The following is a 20,179-nucleotide window of genomic DNA, read 5'->3' as shown; positions in this document are numbered from 1 at the left end:
TTGCAGAATATTCTGTATGTTATTGTTTTCTTCTTAGGCCGTCAAATATCCAAGCGTTAATTGACAATCAAAAATGAGTCACATTTAGTTGTTGATTTTTTTGAGTTTATTGTTGATCAAGTACTGTGTGAGTGGGGAATTTGAATGAGCCCGTAAAGTGGTCGATGATTGTTTGGTACTAATGAGACTGCCATTAGTTTGTTGCTCAAAATAGTCATCGTTTAATTCATTATGATAATTTTCCACCTTTTTCGATAGTCCCACCGAAAATATCTGGTGTATTGCATCGTGAAGGCACAAAAAATTGTATTCAACCACTCCTTGTCTGGTATAGTTATAGTCACGTAAAATACAAACTAAAGCTAAAAACTTGTCAATTTCACGCAGATACAGAATTATGCCGTTGTTCAATTTGATGACGCTTCCGCTTTGTTCATCAATCGGCGTATTGAGATCAGCACTGCAACAAATAATCAAAGGTTACTTGAAATTTGTTCATAAACAAAGCAAAATTTTGTTCTTACCTATAAATAGTCGATAAATCTGTCACAACATCAATCAAATCACAGCACAGTTCAAAACTTTGCATATCAACCGGCGATGAGTCCGTAGCCACATAGATTTTCGAGCCGACATCAAACAAAAATGCCTTTTCCACACCCGAATTCTGCACATGTGAAAGAAAGGAAATTGATAAAAATTAGTTTGTAAACAAAAATCAATCTTTTTGCTGCAATCAGTCTCTTTTTTTGCTATTCATATGTGTACGTATTATCAAGTGATGGTTTCAGTTTTGATCTTTGACCTAATGGATTTTGATTGCTGATAACAAAAATCCGAAAAATTGCGAAAGCAACTTACCACAATAAAAATGTTGAGAAGATTTTCTAGCTTCGGCAGCTGTGGCACTAATTTTTGTATGACCTTTGAAAATGCCTCAAATATGGAGTAGTCGTAGATTGACGTTAAATGAAAATTCAGGCAAATACATTCGAACGATGCGTCAGCCAAGTCGTCTGTTGCGCGTTGATGAATGTCTCGCTGTGTTTCAAGTTTTAAATCATCATTAATTCCATCAACTTTATGAATAAACACCTCGAACTTTATGGATTTATTCACTTCATATGCTTTCAAAACGGTTTTGTTCAATTTGGCCAGTGCTTCGATGTAATCGTCGTGTGCATCAATAACAAAGACAAGTGCGTTACATCGCTTAAATATAATTTCAGAATCAAATGATGGATCGAAAAAGAAGTCAATTTGTCCCGGAAAATCCCAGCACTGAAACTTTATGAAACTATTATTTTCAATGTCACTTTTCACGATTTTATTGGTCGATTCCAAGAAGAGCGTTTCATTCGGTGACATTTTACCAAACACGACTTTCTGAATTGAACTTTTGCCAGAGCGTCTCAATCCCATCAGCAAAATTCGTGGCTTTTCATTGTCTTCATCGGGCGATGAATTGGTTCGATCGTCATCTTCATACAATGAATAACTGTAATCCCTTGGAAACGAACTGCTGCTTATGTTCAGACGATACATTTCATCGATGCTGTCGACACTCTGATACTAACAATAACAAACAACAATATGAAATCAACAAAATTATCAAAAAACAACAAAATATGCCAGATGCCTACCATTTTTGTGTGATATTGTTATATCAACTAGAGAAAAACAATGAAGCCGATAAATTTACCAAGAAAAACACCATTCGAAAATAGCAACGTCTTTGTTTACGCAATGTCAAAATGGTTGTGAAAAAATGGTTATGAGTCAGAATATTGCAGCGAATGTGATTGAGCAATGTTGTTGTTATAATGAATAAGTGACACAATGCAAGTTAGATGTGTTGAACAATTAACCAGCTGATAATGTCAACGTAGCAAACGAGTGAGCTGAAACTTGTACTTACTCTTGATTTATTTTTAGTTCGTTCTCAAAAAAAGGCGTTCTATGGATGTGCATCAGTTATTGTTTAATCTTATAACTTGACATTTGAAGCTATTACTATGAAGGCATACGCAAGACGATAAGATGTGTCAGAAAGTACATTCGCTTGTTTCTACACGATTCTCAATGTATGAGTAAAGTTCTCCAGTGATCGCAGTTAAAATGTCATTTTTGTTTATGTTTTGGTTTTTTCTATGCTTGGTATGTGTAATAATTTCCTGTATGAATCGAAATGTGTTTCATGAAACTAAATAAAATAATAAATTCATCAGCTTATTTGATTCAATTCAAAGGATATCTTATTTGAAAATCGTAGAAAATGAAATTAAGCGAACAATTTAAATGTAATTAATTTGTTATTGAAGAATTGGAATTTTTTTGATGTTATGTTCTTAAATTTGGTTGAAATGCAGTGTGGAAATCATTCCCCCCTCAGATTTGGAGTCGAAAATCACAACAATGCCATCATCCATTTCAACTTTGTTCTTCAGTTTATAACGTGTACAGTACATGCTGGACCGCAGAGCATGTTGCATTCGTATTTCAATCTAAATTTGGATGTTCGTTTGTGAAAGAGGACCGATAAATTAATTATCCATTGCCTTGGGAAAAGACGCGGTTCAAATGTTTCATTGTGACACAATTAGCACATCTTTAGTGTCACACAAACAGTCACGAGGACTTTTTAAAATGTTTCAAATTTTGTCGTAATAGTTCAAAGAGATTCATTTTAATGTGCCAAATAGAAATAGTTTGATTGAATATTGAAAATTCAATTTTCAGAATAATTTTAATGAAACAATTGTTCATTTTTTTTTTTGAAAGACATTTTTTTATCAAAGCCCATCGTCATTCATCACAGATAGGACATTATATTAATATCCTAATTAAATCGTAATCTTCATCTTTTAGATGATATCTGTTATGTCTTCAAATAATATTTTAAAAAAACATGAATTTTCCGTTTAGAAAGTCTTGTCCAAAAATGTTCAATTTTTTAAATGTTTTTTTTTTACTTTGAAAAACTTTAAAATTTAATTATTTTAATCATTAAATCTACACCTCTAAATGTTCTGACCTATTTATAGTGTTCAAAATCACTGCATGTCTAGAAAAGAAAACATCAATCATTATTCACGTTTATTTTGGATGTTGTGAAAATTGTACATCGAATTGTATGTGATTTATTTGAATTTTATAATTTTCGCCCATAATCTAAATTGACATATGTAAAATGATGCAATCAATGTTCAATTTGATAACATAAACATCTATTGAAATGAATGAAATATCCCTAACGTTGATTATGTACAAGAAATTTAAAAAAAATCGAAGAAATAATGCAATGAAAATGTGTGCATCGCTATTCTTCTCATGTCTCATGGTATATAGGAATTGTTTTGTGTCGCTTTCAATTACATTCTTGAATTTCATTTCCCGGTTGTTGCGATGAGCCTGATCTTGCCCCAGATGTTTTAACCATGCATGAACGTGCCACTGATTCGAATAACCTATCGAAGATTTATGGAAAATTGTTTAGTATCACAAAATGAAATCGAATAATGTCAAGGTAAACGGACATACTTCTCAATTTCCGGTGCACAGTGAACAAAATCATGTTCCCAAAACTTGTAAATTGGATTTTTGATGAGTTCAATGAATGTGATCAACAAACCCCATGGATGTGGACGATTAACGATCAATCGCTCCAAAAGAACACGCGTTATTTGTTCCTGTAAAAAAAAAAAAAAAAATCAAACAAAATCATTGATTCGATTTGTCCAAAATGAAAATGTCATAAAACCAAACTAAAGTATATAAAGAAAACCCGAAATTCTCACCTGAATAGCTTCGGAATTGGCTTCAACAAAGAGATAGAGCAATGTGCAGCTGAAATAGTGTGTATGACTATTTGGATAGCGAAGTTGATTGGCAACCGCGTTCAAGAAAAGATACCGTCCTTCATGATCCAAATCAACAATCAAATTTTGAAAAATGTCCATGTGTGAACAGTGCACAATGGTTGTCATATTTGGTACGAGATTCTTTGAACTAAAAACGAACAAAAAAGACACAAATATTTTCGTTAGAAATAAAATTCGATGCATAATTTGTATTAAAAATGTTAATTATTTACCGAATATGATCAATGGCCTGTGTTCCAACATAGAGTACCAAAGCGTTCATCAATTGGGTGTTGTACTTTGAGCCCGATGTATTTGATACCTGTAAACGTCCCCGCAATTCGGATAAGAATGTGACTGGTGCTCGTGCCTTCAAATATGAGTCCAATTCGTTTTTGAAAGAGGTGGGTTGAATGTTGCTTACAAAGTTTGCGAAAACTCTTGGTGATGCGGTGATATCGTTTAGCATATCGACTTTAAGATTTGGCGTAAATGGATCCGGTAGACGCATATTCCGTGGGAATGCTGCCAAAACTAAGTTTCGCAATTGAATACAATTCGATGGGATCACATCACAAAAAGCAAAATGATAATCGCCCAAAAATTCCGGAAAATCATGTAACAAAACGAGCAACACACGTAACGTTCCTTTGTACAGCAATTGAACCGGTTTGGCCAATTCAGCGTTACGTAAAAATGGTGCCAAATAACGGAACAGATCCAATATCAATTGTGAGTACATTGCCCATCCTTTTTGTTGTGGTGTCAACGCCAAGACACGACCGATAAAAACGCGATGCGAAATGAGCTCAAGCCATGAATAGCAAAAACCGGGTGCAACTGATGGCCGTAAAATGTGGTATGTGTGACAGAATGCGGTCGATACACTTAAGCTAATCGATTCCAATTCGGGTGCGCTCAATTCCAAAAACAGCATAATAAAGAAACGATGATAGCCAAGCTGTTGGAATGATGTGCCATGTTGTTCTTGATCATGCAACAATACACCGACAATTATGCCAAGAATTTTATTGAGTAAATTAATTTTGGTCGCTGAATTCGGATTATCACCGGAATATTTCACAATCAGTGCAATCAAACGAATAAAAGCATCAATGTAATGGAAAACTTTGGCCTTGTTCTGTTGTGACGACGCCGTTGGATCGTGTAAATTACGACTCAGTTCGATGCACCATTGTGTGGCTTTTGTAAAGAAACGTGTTATCAATTCGTCGGTCTTCAGCACGCCATACAAATTCAATTTGTTAACAAATGAACTAAATGATTTTGCATCACGGCTACCACTTGCGCTGACATGATAATTGTTTGCCCAATCTTTTAATAAAAATTCCACCTTTTCAGCCATTCCCGGATCGTTGAATTCAATCGAACGCACTTGTGAAATGCCCGAATGAATGTGTGACGTTGGTCCAGTTGTGACACGATCAATGCCCATTGCATCGGTAGACATGCGCAACATTTCAATCAAATGCGGTAGTCCCTCTGGTGAACGTTGCATTGTAGACAATCGACTCAATGTTTCAATTGTATTTGTAAAATCTTTTTCGGTGAATCGGATCTTTTGTCGATCATCGACAAACAAGCGTTGCATTAATTGCATCGAAAATGAAATCGCCAAAAAGTTACCACTGTCCAACAATGTGCTGAGCATGCAATCATACTGCAATACATTGGCCAAATTTGTTGCAAGCAATAGTTCAACAGCTTCCAAATTATAACGAATATCCTCACGGCAATCAATCATACGCATTGTTACAAATTGTTGCGTAAACTTTGGACCGTATGCACGTTCATCATTCATCCATGTCAATAGATCCAAGTGCAGGGCACGGTAATGTGTTTTCAATAGGCTGGTCTGTGTGGTGACACATTCAAATATATTATCAACCGCTCGATTGATCAAATTCACTGTGCTTAGTTCATTGTTTGCACGCTTTGCAGCCATTATACATTCGACCAATGCACGTGTATTTCTCATATGCACAAGAAGGCCGGGTGCATAGTTGACACTAGCCACGAATGCATCCATTCTTGCAATTAACTCATCCAGTTTTGAACCCATTTCATTGCCACTGCTCATTGGCGGCGCCGTGGCTGGTATCGGATTCGATTCGGTTACGCTAGCAAATGTAGGTATTGTTGTCTGAAAAATGGAAATTTTTCAATCGTCTCTTGTACAACTTTATTTGATTCGAAAAATATTAGAGTCAGTCTTACCTGTGAAGTAATCGTTTTATCATAGAGTATTGCTGCATCACGATCAGTCATCGGTTGGAAACCAGGAATATTTCGACCAAATGCCTCGTACACGGTAAAGTGTTCACTTGGAATGTCGCCAACTTTCAAGCGGATTGGTTCCGGCATTCGGGTCGTCTGATACGTCAAAACAGACGCATCATAATGTCTCCTGAAACAAGATTAATTTCATGAGTGCCACGAAACGAAACACAAATAGTTCGAAAAAAAGTTTGAATTTACCTTCCTTCTTGACGAGCCGCCTTTCTGGCATCAAAATCGGCTGCCAATCGTTTTTCAACTTCAGCAACCGCTTTCTCGGTGGCCGTTTTCTGTATAAATACACACGTCAATTCCGTATTATCGTTTGCAATTTGAATGGCCATTTCGTTCAATTCATGCGCATTCATAAGCATCGATTGTGCAAACGATGCAACTATATTTTTCTGTATAACTTGATTCAATGAATCGCGACATGTGATCATTGACATGCCGGCCGATAAATTTCGAACCATATAATGTGCGGCTTTTCGTACTTCCGTTTCGTCTGGATCCAATGCAAAATCTTTGCGCATAATTTGTTCACATGTTGTGACCGCAATGCGAACGCTGCGCTCAACAACGGGCACAAGACATTCACTGATCGATCGTTCAATGGCCACTTGTACAACAGCTTTTAATTGTTGATGCGTATGGAATATACTAAGATTTGGTGAAAATACAAGATGTTGTGCTAGATTTTTGATATTTCCAATCGAAATGTCGTTGAAATTGAATTTCGCTTCGGGTATCTCACTGTTTTGATTCGGTGATTCGGTTGGTATTTGTGGTTGTATTGGAATCTGTGGTATCTGTGGTATCGGTGATTTTTTTTGTTCTTCTTTCTTTATTACCGACAATTGATGTTCAATATTGTTGAATCGTTCCGGATCTCTTAGGTATATTCCCGGTTTCAAATCGGCCACTTCAATTGATAATGTTTTGCACAGCACTTCAATTTCAAATTTAAGATTTAATTTGAGATCTGGCTCTTGATGCAGTTCGCCCAATACATTCATCAGGCCCATGGTCCATGGATTCGGTGGTTTGAATACTTTACCTTTGGCACATGATTCAAGAATTTTTGCCACAAATGGCACCACATACATTAGATCTTGTTGACCACGATGATAGGCTTCAAGCAGTAGCGATTTTAAATCAAGATCAATGTGTAGAATCGGACGATTTCGGCCCAATGTCATCACACCCAACCAATGGCCAAGATTTTTCAATAGGCTTCGATCGGAGAAATTTTCAATCCCTTTATCCGAACTCAATAGAACGCGAATGTTGCGAAACGTTTCATCGGTCACCAATTCAATGATCTCCTGATTTTTCAACTCATCCAATAAATTCGAATAGACGGTGTGAAAATTAAGTTCGATTGATACCCGTTTCAACACCATATACTGTGACAACCATGGAAAAAAATCTTTGGTAAGAAATTTCTTGAGTTCAGCACATTTATCGGGCACATTTGTAACGCTCAAATTATTGAAAATAAATGCTGTCTTATCTTGCACAGCGGACGGTGGATGGATGATTTTTCGACACCGATCCGAATTTGCCACCAGTAATGTATTCAAATTTGTACCCGTGAACGTTTGGGCAGTCTTGGACGCTTTTGTTGGTGTTGTGTAAGCATTTTTTCCAGTCTCCGAACTACTGCGATATAATGCCGCTGCATTTGCTTGTGCAAGTGGCTGCAAGTTATAAGACAAACATTTAGAAAGTTAAAATAGTTGGTGTTCTCTCTCGCTTCACAACGGATTAAACTTACCGTTGGACCTTGTGGTTTATTTGGTGGTTGACTACCGTCTATGCCAAATTTAACGTATTCAATTAGATGGGCTGGAAATTTGTTAAATGTTGGAATTTGCTGAACGTGTTCACAGTAATCGGAATACATATAAAGTCGACTCTTGAATCGATCCAACGAAGTGATGCCAAAGTGATACATTTTCGATCCTTCTGGCTTTCGAAGTGCTTCCAATACATAACGCAATGCAATACCAAGTTGTTGAACTGTCGGCACCAAATTACGTTCAATAATACCACCAAATAGTTCAGCGGTGATTTGTAGCTCTTTATCGGGATATTCATGGAAGAAACGATATTCTTCGAATAAATTTCGTACCATACACTGTTGCACCTCACGTTCCCGTTCAACTGTTGATTTACTGAAACGCTGCAATATGTCTAACACTTCGTCGATGGACAACGATTCATGCGGCGAATGATTATAAATTCGTATAAAATAGCCGTTTGCTTCTTCTTCGATTTCATTTGTTGCTTTTGGTGTGTTTTCGGAAAAACTGGGATTGTTTGTTGTTATCGCTGCTATATTCACCTTATCGCTGCTCGGCGACACCGGAATTCGTCCTATATTGTTATTTACGGGTGGCCGTAAACCACTGCCCAATGGCATTGGTGGCATTTGAAATGGGCTATTCGGTTGAACTTGCTGTAGAAGATGCGATGGGGATGCAGGCGTCGTTACCAAATTGTTCATTAGATTTGTATTGAAATTAAATGATCCACCAGTCGATGGGCCGCTTAAATTCATACCGGCCAAATTTGAACTCAAACCAGATATCGAATCCATCGATGGACCACCAAAATTAGCTGAAATTAAAAGATTTGATGCATTTGTCGAACAGAGAAAAAGTGATGATTTTTTACTTACATCCAGCCACCGACGACATAAGATTAGTGTCTATGCTACGACGAAACAGGCCTTGAAGGGGCATTAGTTGTTGTTGTTGTTGATGCTGCTGCTGCTGTTGCTGTTGTCGTTGTTTGTTTAACAAAATATTACAATTGGTTGTCAGTTGAACAATTGCATCGTTCAAATCTTGTTGAACATTTCCAATGCATGGTTGCAAACAATTTATTATCGTCGATAGTATTTCATGTGGTAATTGTGATACTTTTGTTAAATGATCGTCGAGAATCTTGGCGCCAGTAATTTGTGGACAACGACGTTGTAAATATGAGATAATCGATTGTACAAATTGTTCACCATTCTCCCGTATTTTTTCCGTTAAATATTTATCCAATTTTAGAAATTCTCGTCTCGACGCTGCCACCGCCAAATCAATAACAAATTGAAATGATCGAACGTTCAATAAGCTTGATAATGAACCCAGTTCATTGGCCAAATCGAGAATGCGAATCAAACGTGTTTGATCAACATTATCGGTAGCACCGCCACGTACATACCAATCGCTCATTGAATGATTGATGATGTGTCGCAGTGAAAAATTATTGAATTTCGTTGAATTCCATGCATGACTCAAAATCGGAATCGAATTCGGATGAGTACCAAAGAAAATTGGTAACAACGATTGAAACATCTCTTGCACCAAAACTGTCATCGGCGGACCAATTTGTAATAGGGCCATGAATAAAATATCCGGACAATGTTGCATGGGCACTTTGAAGTGTTCCAATACTTGTGGATAGTATCCTTTCTCAGCAATGAACAGTAAAATTTCAATTAAATGTATCGATCTCCATGCGATAATTTCTTTGCTATCATTCTCGGGTTGTACCTTGAACGATTCAATTGCCACACTTTTGAATATGTTATCAGCAAATGAATAAACGTCCGGACTTTTCAGAATCATGCCAATAAGCGATAGTTGACCTTGTGTATTTGTCCACATGCGATAAATGATATCAACGGGAAATTGTTTACCGCCACCACTGGTCTGCATGCCAAGCTCAACGATTGTCATGAGTAGCACAAGTGCGCCACGATCTTTAATGATAAAATCACCATGATCGAATGCAATGCAAATTTCTTTCCAATTCATTGTCGGCACAACATCCATCAACGCTTGAACGAATACATCTGGTTTCCATGCCGTGTGCTCGGTCATATGATTTTTTTCACCTGAATCTTGGCCACCGGATGCACTGTCATTATTCGTTGATGGCCAAAATGTACTCGGATTCGGCAAATTAATACTCAATTCCGATAAATTTTCATGTGTTCGACACATTAATGCAATGATTTTTGCCACATCTTGTGCAGATAACTCACGTCCACTAAATTTTGTCAAATGATTTTTACACTCTTCTTTACTCGCTGTAAATGCATAACCTGAAATTAAAAACGAGACACACACAGGTTAGATGACATGGATATAAAATCCGATCGGATAGCGTTCACAACATACCAATATCCATAACAAGATTTGGCCATGATGTATCCATGATAGCCGTTGTTAAAATGCCCTGCGAATTGGCGGACATTTTTTCAGCGGAAATCTCTGTATTTTCTCGATAAATCAATGGCGCCAAAATTAATGGGCAACGTTCACGTGGAAAATCGCCACTAATTTGTGTGATAAATTTCTTATAGGTCAACTCGGTTATATCGTAATTTTTGTATTTATCGTGCGACAATAACGATAGCACTAATTGTAATAATTCAGGCGATATGTCGGATAAACCGCCCTCTGGAGTCGATTGATTGGTATCTATATTTAAAAAACAAATTTATTGATTAAATTTCGGAAAAAAAATCGAATTCAAATCGATAAAAAGGCATTTACCTAATTCCACATAGGATTGTATCAATGATGGCAAACAAACTTTGAGTTGATTTTCGGCTAGGCGGACAAATTCGGGATTTTTCGAGTAGGTAAGCGCCAATGAAATAACCACTTCAAGTATCGGTGAACAATTCAACGCTTTGAACAATTGACTGAATAAATTGGGACTTGGTTTCAATGTCTAACCAAAAAAAAATGTTGAAAAAAAAATCATCAATTGAATAGAATTGAAAGTTTGAAAAATCACTTCAGAATGGTCAAGTCTCACCTTTTGTTTGATAAAACAATTGTCGATGGCAAAACAAATGTTTGTAATCAACGACGATTTGCTGAGCACAGTGTTCAATTCTTGTTTGAGTAGTCTTGCTTGCAGTGACTTTTTTGCCGTTTGATTGTTGGCCTCCGTGAAATCCACGGATGAGAACAAACAACGCAGAAGATGTCGATCCGCTTCTAGTCCGAACGGTTTAACGAGCTACAGCATCATTCGATGTTTATCCAGCATCAATTCATGCAATTTAATTACCGAAACAAGAAATGAAAAGAGGTGGAAATTATTACACTATCGTAAATGTTCTTTTTTGCGGTATTTTGCCGCTGTCTGAAACTGGATCTATTTTATTGCCAGAAACTATAAACATTACAATCGACTTATGCATATTTGACCGCTTCGTTTCCATTTGTTTCTGATGTGGAATACAAAATGTTGGATTCGTTTGTTCCCTACCCAAATCACTACCTTCCCATCTAATACCTCTTCACGTAACTTAAAAATTAATAAAATGTAAATACTACTCGCACAAGCATGTCGATTTTATAGGTTCTGTTCGATGCTTGTGGCAAACAAAGAAGAAAACCATTTATTCAATTTTAAAATTAGTATGGCAAAATTTGGCGTTACCAATTTGGAATCCAAATTATTTCAACAGAAATGAAAACGCATTTTTAGTCACAAATTCACTGAGAATAAATTTTAGGAACATTCCACACATCAACACAAAAAAGCCACTTTTTTCCATTTGTTCATACAATACAATGTTAAACGTCAAACTGTGCAAAGAGGTAGTCAAAGAGTGTATGTACAAGAAGTTGTTGGTTATGTACTACACAATAGACTAGAACAGCATAAAGACATGCAAGCGATAAAAAAACTGAACTTTATGCATGAAGCTGTACAATGGTGCCATAATGATACGTATGCACCGGCAACACGATGCGCGTCTAAATAACTGTTTCGATTGCGGTGATTTGAAAATCTAGAACCACGTTTCTACAAATTACACTTATTTTTTTCTCTTTCCCCAAACGGCATCCATTAAGTTTGCACATATTTGGGAAAAAAAATATTTTATTGGAATATGTCGATCATGAATCGTTTCACTCACAATAGAAAATTGATTGACTTCATAATGTAAAACGAAATCTGTGATTGCTGATTCGACGAATGAAAAATGCTAACGAAGAGACGAAAGTGAAGCGGAAAAAAATTTGTCTTACCGATTCGATTTGCCGTGAATTTTGGTCAAAATTCTTCTTCTTCAAGGTAGAAACCAAGTAATTAATCTGCGTCAATGAAAATGATAATGCTTCCTGGTTCATAGTTTCATTTGGCACGGCATTGAGATTCTTCAAAAACAACTCGGTGTTGTTGAAGCTCTCATCTGCAAACTAAATTTCGATTCAATAGAAGAAATCGGGCACAATTTGTTTTTTTTTTTTAAATATTGTCAAAGTGTTTTCAAAGTTTTATTTTTATTTTAATTCACTGTTTTCGCTGCACGATTGCACTAAATAGAAAAAAACTGTTTATTTTTATTTGGATTTTAATTCAATGAAAGTTTATTTTTAAAAAGTTGAACTTTTTTTCTCTCTTTCGTATCAGTCGACGTGAAATATATGATGAAATCAAGTGAAAAGACTCAGTAGATGTCTTGTTTGATCCGGCATACACATAGTGTCAATTCAAGTAAGACGAGAATTCATTGACATTTGAATGGATGCGTTTAATGACAATGATGGGAACACAATGAATACGGTTAGAGTTCATTTGACAATTTTATTCAAAAACACATATTGTGAATTATTTCTGAATTTTTTTCTATATTGAATACACCTGAGCAGAGTATTGCTCAGCGCTGCTGCCATCCACAGCATATTAAAATATCTTGCTGAGAATGCGTCGTCCGTCGCATGCGAACGTACGTAGCAGTTTATACATCACAGCGAACAAGAATGAATCCATTGTTCTCTTCACGATTATGTGACTCAAAACATTCAAACGATTGAATAGAGAACAATGCATCTATTGTTGTTCGCTGTGATGTATAAACTGCTACGTACCTTTTATAGCTCCAACATTTTTTATAGCTCCGGTGATATCCATTTTTAATGAAATAATGAAATACTTGCAGTTAGTAGTTTAGCGGTATGCTTTTGGCGGTAATGTCAAAATTGGCAATGAAGTTAGTTATATGTTCATAACATTCGAAAATTGGCCATGGTTCACATTACATACGAAAATTGCGTATGGTTTATATTTACGATGGTAATACGCATGTCCATTGCGTGAAACTCATTTTACAAAAGGACTAACTTCATTATTGCACGCGTAATAAAAATGATTTAACTATAAATTTTTGCATAATTTAATTTGAATTAAACAAAACTTATTATTTCAGATACTTGAATATCGTTCTTCAAATCAACACTTATTTTTTTTGTATGCAAAAATTTGAATTCAAACGAAATGGCTATACAAAAAGGGAAAAAAGGACAATAAAATTGCCGAATCGAATAGAGCTTGAAAATTTGACAATTTTAAGCGAGCATCGAATCAGTGATATCTTAGAAAAAAAATTAACTCATTAGAAAATACAAAAAGAAAATTCGAAAAAATGAAAATTACAAATTTAAATACTGACTGCATGGAACTGGTTTTTGAACACTTAGAATTGAAAGATTTGCTAAATATTTCAGACAGCAGCAACCAGTTCTATAGTGCAGTATGCAGAGTGTACAAAAAAAAGTACCTGAACATGGACCCAGCATTTGATAAGGAGGAAAACATAACATTTCGGTTAATATACCAATCATTTGAATATATGTATTTGTACTTCCCAATATTTACATTTAATAATACATTTGAATTTAAATTTACACTTTTCCAGCAAATGTATTGATTTAGAAGATGAATGTTACGCGTTGAAGAAGAATCCAAAAATATTCATAACAAATCCAATGATATTCTTGAAACTTTTACGCAATTTCGGATACCTAATTAGGAATTTGGCGGTTAATTTCTCAACTTTAAATGTCAACCTGTGTACTGGAATCGAAAACTATTTGGAACAATATTGTTTTGATTCATTACAACGATTGTCTCTAAAGTGTCATTTGTTGAAAATTCCTTTCAAAAATGTACGAAAACCATTGAAAAAAATATCATCTTTGAGAATCTATACAATCAGAGATCAAAAAGGCGATTACATTCAATTTTTTAATGAAAATAATTTACCAAATGTCCAATATATCACAATACACAACGGAGATAATTTTCAAGATTCTGAAAATATCCATTACGAAAATATAGAATATTTCACGTTTTGTACTCCAACCCTAGTGTGTAAATTTCCATTTTCATTTGGAAATCTTAAGCATTTAATACTTGCGGGTAATATCAGACTGAACGATGAATTATGTGAATGTATTAGTAATGTTGAACATTTGACAACATTAACCCTCAAACGCACACGTGGGGTCTCTTAGGCCCTAAGAGTTAGTTTTTTGAAAAAATCACAAAAATATAAAAAAAAATTGGAAAATTTCGCTGAGCGTTTTCTTTTTTAATATCATATCTATGTGATAAAATCAAAAATTTCAATGTTTGGTGCATAGATGAAGTTTTGGGAAGTCTTATACAAAATACTAACGTAAAAGCACAACGGGGTCTTTTGGACCCCAAATTATTTTGTATGGGAAATGATGTATTCTGTATGGGCCAATATGAAACTCATGGAGATTTGTTGACACAACAATTTACATTTCATCAAACAACAACACAGTAAATTGTTTCGTCCGTGACGTATACTGTTCATCGCAAATCAAATGGCATTTGCCATTATAATATATATTCATACATTGTTTTTTTTTGGATAGGATAGATCCGTAAGATCTCCACAAGAGCTTGATCTAAGCGTGCATACGCCGCCGCATGATATATCCGTTCGTTTTTCTGTGTTGCTTCGACGCGCAAATCAAAGCAGGCGTGCCAATCAAAGTATGTATCATGCGGCGGCCTACGCACGCTTAGACCCAGCTCTTGCGGAGATCTTACGGATCTATCCTATCCAAAACACAATGTATGGGCATATTTCGTGAATTTGGTGAACGTTGCTGGTGTGGCAGGGTTTGCCTTGTTGCGAACGTCTAACAACATGTTTGCCAAGTATGGAGGAAGAACGGAAGCAGCGCGATCTCATCGCACTCCATATAAAGCAATGTAATTGGTTTCGATCACGCAAATGTGCTGCCACCTGGTGTCTCAGAGTTAAGCTGATATATCACACATGCTTCTTGCAAATGCAGAAGAAGAAGAAGGAAAAATGTTTACATAGGGTTGAACTTATAAATGCCAGAGAGCTACAGTGTTCAAAGTGCGATCGCCCTTCGGGAAGCAGTCTCTATATTGATCTCACATATCGAGAGGTAGTTCGGCGCAGTACACGAAGCACATTAACTGGCCAACGACTGTCGATTAGCGATATTAGTGAAAGACACGACTGTCTGATAGTCGTACATATCAATAACTACCAAGAATTTTGATAAATAATTGATTTCTTTTTCCATAAAAATCAATATTAAATTGTGATGCTGTATTGGAAAGTAAGGAATAAGCTATGTTTTAACTATAAAATGACATATTTTACTCATTGGATACCATTTTGCATAAGTTTTGTATGAAATTTCTCATGGGTCCAAAAAGACCCCACCTGTGCGCTTACGTTACTGTTTTAGCCTGTGCGGTTAAGGGTTAAAAATAATAACATTATCATTGCTTCGAATGAATTCGAATTCGTTTCGTAAACTATTAGAGTTAAAAAATATTCACTCAAATGTTGTGGAAATGCAATTTGCATTTGCTAATAATATGTTTGCTGACGACATTCTTCATTTTCTAAAACAAAGTAAAAACATAAGAAAATTTACGGTTCATTTTCATGACATTGGATCGCAAGAGACTACTTATAACTTCTCAATTCTATTGAAAAAAATACCATTAGAATTAGGCGATGAGTGGAAATATCTTACTATCGATACATATAGAATTCCTTTTTATACGTGGGAGACTTCCGTTTTTAAATGCTTCATTATTGAAAGGAAAATTGATTGACAAATTCAACAATGCTGCTCGACACTAACATCATAATAAAATGAATTTCAACGTTGGAATTTTTCCCAAACTGAGAAAAAACTAGACGATTGCATCCAGAAATAGGAATTCCATCACCATAAGGAAATTGTAAATGACACAAACTCAGAATTTTATAAAATTAATTTATGTGAAATCAAAATTGTTTTCGATTTCATTGCAAATGTGATCGCAGCTGAACAACTTTTTCCACAATAAATTCATTGATGTGATTGGCATAAGTGTTTTATTAACTTTTTTTATTTATTAGTATTTTTAATTGCATTATCTTTTTACCAAATAATTCTCTCACATTCCTGTGAAATGGGAAATATTTGCTTAATTTCATGTTTTCGAAAATTTGCCACATCAGTACAACACGATTATGATATGTATGTTTGTATGTACGTATGTGAAATGCTCTCCTGCCAAGTGCCACCTGAGTGTCGGAATCGTTGTTCGTAGGAAAAATATGAAAATAAAATAATTATATTTTATTAGTGAAATTGAAAGTAGATTATAATTTGTGAGTTTTGGTATTGAAAGGAAAAAACTGAACAAAACAAATATTATTTATTTAAAATAAACAACGTAAGAGTCAATATAATAATAGAATTTACCTAGGAATTTGCATTGTTAAAAATGGATAAATTTATCAGGATTTATTAAATTAACATAATAATTAAAAAAAAAAATCAAAAAACATAAATTTGCATACAATATAGAATATAACAATAATAGCTGAAATTATTTGCTTCAATTCATTTTATAAGTTGTCATTAGGGTTCCAAAAAGAAGGGCCAACTTCACGCACTATAAAAACTAGAAATTGCAAAAATAATAAAAAATATGTATTTTTTATTTATTTATGTTTTGGTTGAACATGACTGTGTGTTTTTCTGTTACATGTACGTCATAATGGACAAGTATATCGTCGTTAAAATAAATTTAAAAATATTTCCACTCGTGTCAACAGCATCTAGCTCTCAAGTAGGGATTTCATAGCGTCGACTTCTACAATTATCGAAACACCCTAATATACACGCAGTGCCTGCATGAAATGAATACTTTTATTAAGTACAATCATACGTTTATAGAGCGCTCTGTACTAACTGTGGAACAATAAAATAATTTACTTTTTGAGGACTATAAGATATAAACGAATAAGAAAACGTTAATTGAGTAAAAAAAGTGTTTTTTACTCAATTAACGTTTTCTTATTCTGTGGAAAAATTTTCAATAAAATAAGAAGATACGTCAAGAATGCCGAAGATAGTAGTTTTTAGTCCATTCATTACAATTCATTACAGCAAATGGAGATAATCAAGAAGTACTTCAGCAGAAAATAAGGTACACAGCATGCATATTTTAAAAAATTTCGGTCAACGAAAGTTTTATCCATATACATTTGGAATGTGAATATAATAAGTCGTAATAGGTTGTAATAATGTTGAAAAACAAAATAAAAGTTTCATACTTTTTTCAATTATTTAAAAATACACGTAAATCACCAAATTTCATACAATGTAATAAGCGGTAGTGTATGCCAAAAAATATTCTATTGAAAGAAACATTGAGTTTTTAATTCAGTCATCGGCGCCGAAGCATTTCATTATTTCTTTGTGGATATATCTTTGTTTGTTCTGAATGTTTAATAAATTTATTTTAATTATAACATGCGCCCAGAAATCCTTGGTACTAAATTCAGATGTTCGCCATTTGAACAACAAACACACAATATTTAATTCGATTTTATTGGTATGAACCTTTATTTATGGGCTACCGGCAATTACACACAAGAGATAAACCCCACAAATTATTTTAGGATTCCTATTAAAAAATGAATTTGTTAGGTTTCCTTATAAAATCGCAATATTGTAACAGGAATCCTAATAGATTGGCGCGCTTAAACGTCAAAGCCAACCTCACTGTGTTGAAACAAAACATGTATTATTATTTAAAGGTTTCCTAATAAAATGTTGCCATATTATAAGGAAACCTTACAAATTAATATTTTAATAGGAATCCTAAAATGATTTGTCAGGTTTATTTTTTGTGTGTAGCAATTCACTTTACACTGAACGGATCATTGTCTTCGATTTTTCTCAGTATGCGTCGAACCTTCAAAATCATGCTTTGGCAGACCGATTTGTCAATTTTTTTCAACCAAATGTTGCACGTTTCAAGTATTATGGACTTTCGTTTATAATTTGGTGTCTTTTCATGGTTTTATTATGAACATTAAGTTTTAAAATCGTTTGTACACACAGAAAATAAATAAATTGAAAACTATACGACATGTCCTATAGAATATGGATCTATGATACATGACACTATACGAACAAATTTGATACGAATTGCTGATCCAAATTCTATATGACATGTCGTATGGCTTTCAATTTATTTATTTTCTGTGCGTACCACACATAACTCAAGCAAAATAAGCAATGTATCAGTTATCAATTTGAAACCTATTTTTTCGGATTTCTGAGCCCAATCCACAGATAACATATTTTTCTTTTTAGAAAATTCGTCCAGGAAAATGTTTTCCCTTAGAAATTGATACACATTGAGAAAATATCGATTTTTCAACTGATTCGTTACTCTTTGTGCGTATCTTCGCACAGTCGAAAAATCGTATGGTCAATAGATGTAAAAGATGTAAAAACGTATGAGTGCACGTACCAGTCGGTTTTGCGTATAGCGTCGGCTGATATTTTCTTACTGTGTAAAAGTCGCTCAATTTGTACTGTTGATTCTATTCTAACAGGAGAAACCCATTCATATAAATGTACTCTTTTATCGAACATTTTATTTTCATTCCTTGTAATTAAATTGATATTTCAATTTTTACATAGATTTGGACAATTTCCATATACATTTCTGTATAGAAAAAATCGTATACGAAGAAATGAACGATGATAAATAATAATGTAATTTGAATAAACCATCTGATAATATTTAGAATTTTTTTGTTAAAAGCATAGTTTCAAAAAATAAAGATCTTTATTTTTTGCGAGCATACTACATCCCCGATGTTCATTCAGATGGCGAATTTAAAGTCCGAGTATTTTAAATTTTCAGCTGTCCATTCATCAAATTTCTTGATATATTCCTCACTCATTTCATCAACGAATCCACCAGCCATTCCTTTTCGAAAGAATCTGAAAAGAGCAAGAATCATACATAAATCCATCATTTAGTAAATATGAATTGCAATAACGATAACAAAGCGATTATAAAATGTTTATTCTACTCTTTTTTTAACACTTACTGAAATCCATTGGTTTGGTGTACAGTTTCTGCATATTCCCAATTGAGGTATATTCCATGAGCTCTTTCAATTCTTCTTCTCCATACGTACATTCCAGAAATTTGGAAATTTTTTTAACTGCACCAAATCGATCGGCCAATTGTTCCTCGTAGTTTAAAAACAGAAAATGATCCAAGTTACGAAATTACCAAATTGCAAGAACATAAGCATGAAATGGTCCATATAGGGCTCTATTCTCCAAGAAGATGTCGAATTGTTCTTCAATGGTCCGTGAATAGTATTTCAACGCATTTCTGATGTGGTGAAAACTCGAAACAGCTACGTCTTTTGGATTACGTGCAATGTAAATGATTTTCGGTCGTAGTAGAACGTTCTAAAAAGAGATCAGTGCCAAAAGAGATCGGTTCTTTGAAAAAATTTAAACCATTTTTCAACTGCCAAACAATATTCATTGTCCATGTTGTGCCCGATTTCGCATATCCAAGAATCCACACATCGTCACTTTTTACTTTGAATGTTCGATAGTCATTGGAAAAATTTTCAAAACTCTTTGGGACAAAACATGATTCGAACTTACAATCTTTTGAGAATGGCAAATGTAAATTTGCTAAGGGTTTTTTTTGTATTTGCCAATAAAAACGTATTTTTATCATCAAAAATTGATTTTTTGCCAATTGGCGTTTTCACTTGCTCAAAAATGAAGGGACTTGAGGTTTCTTTATCCATTTTCGTACAAATTTTCTAATACTGAAAAATACTGAACAAAAATTTTATAAAATAG

General features: G+C 34.5%; 3 protein-coding genes across 4 annotated transcripts; all 3 read right to left on the bottom strand.

Annotated features, from left to right (window-relative positions):
- Positions 1–6: 6 nt before the first annotated feature.
- Positions 7–2,076, bottom strand: LOC116337290 (ras-related GTP-binding protein C-like). 2 transcript variants are annotated; one of them, XM_031761722.1, is made up of 4 exons: positions 1,919–2,076; positions 862–1,572; positions 525–667; positions 7–460 (listed from the first exon to the last, which is right to left on the bottom strand). In XM_031761722.1, exons 2-4 carry the CDS (start codon positions 1,543–1,545, stop codon positions 85–87), a joined length of 1,203 nt encoding a protein of 400 aa, XP_031617582.1. In that variant the 5' UTR covers positions 1,546–1,572; positions 1,919–2,076; the 3' UTR covers positions 7–84. The 2 variants fall into 2 exon arrangements, with proteins under 2 accessions (XP_031617582.1, XP_031617581.1); XM_031761721.1 differs by lacking the exon at positions 1,919–2,076 and adding an exon at positions 1,644–1,898.
- A 987-nt stretch (positions 2,077–3,063) lies between these two features.
- On the bottom strand, positions 3,064–12,623 carry LOC116337289 (CCR4-NOT transcription complex subunit 1-like). The gene is made up of 12 exons (XM_031761720.1): positions 12,215–12,623; positions 10,986–11,192; positions 10,718–10,898; positions 10,340–10,642; positions 8,842–10,263; positions 7,936–8,780; positions 6,360–7,858; positions 6,099–6,288; positions 4,094–6,024; positions 3,798–4,008; positions 3,541–3,689; positions 3,064–3,467 (listed from the first exon to the last, which is right to left on the bottom strand). Exons 1-12 carry the CDS (start codon positions 12,314–12,316, stop codon positions 3,368–3,370), a joined length of 7,140 nt encoding a protein of 2,379 aa, XP_031617580.1. The 5' UTR covers positions 12,317–12,623; the 3' UTR covers positions 3,064–3,367.
- Positions 12,624–19,160: 6,537 nt separating this feature from the next.
- On the bottom strand, positions 19,161–20,024 carry LOC116337227 (cytosolic sulfotransferase 13-like; the record flags this gene model as incomplete). Its single annotated transcript, XM_031761624.1, is given in 3 exon segments — positions 19,161–19,288; positions 19,422–19,756; positions 19,758–20,024. Coding segments are annotated over 3 exon segments (723 nt in total), but the record flags the coding sequence as incomplete, so codon positions are not given.
- Between the last annotated feature and the right edge of the window lie 155 nt (positions 20,025–20,179).

The sequence above is a fragment of the Contarinia nasturtii genome, unplaced genomic scaffold (genome assembly GCF_009176525.2).
Source record: "Contarinia nasturtii isolate CC-2019 unplaced genomic scaffold, AAFC_CNas_1.1 Cnas_scaffold_220, whole genome shotgun sequence".
Classification (NCBI taxonomy): Eukaryota; Metazoa; Arthropoda; class Insecta; order Diptera; family Cecidomyiidae; genus Contarinia; species Contarinia nasturtii.
Note: the sequence above shows the minus strand (reverse complement) of the source record. Positions and strands in the feature narration are given on the sequence as shown.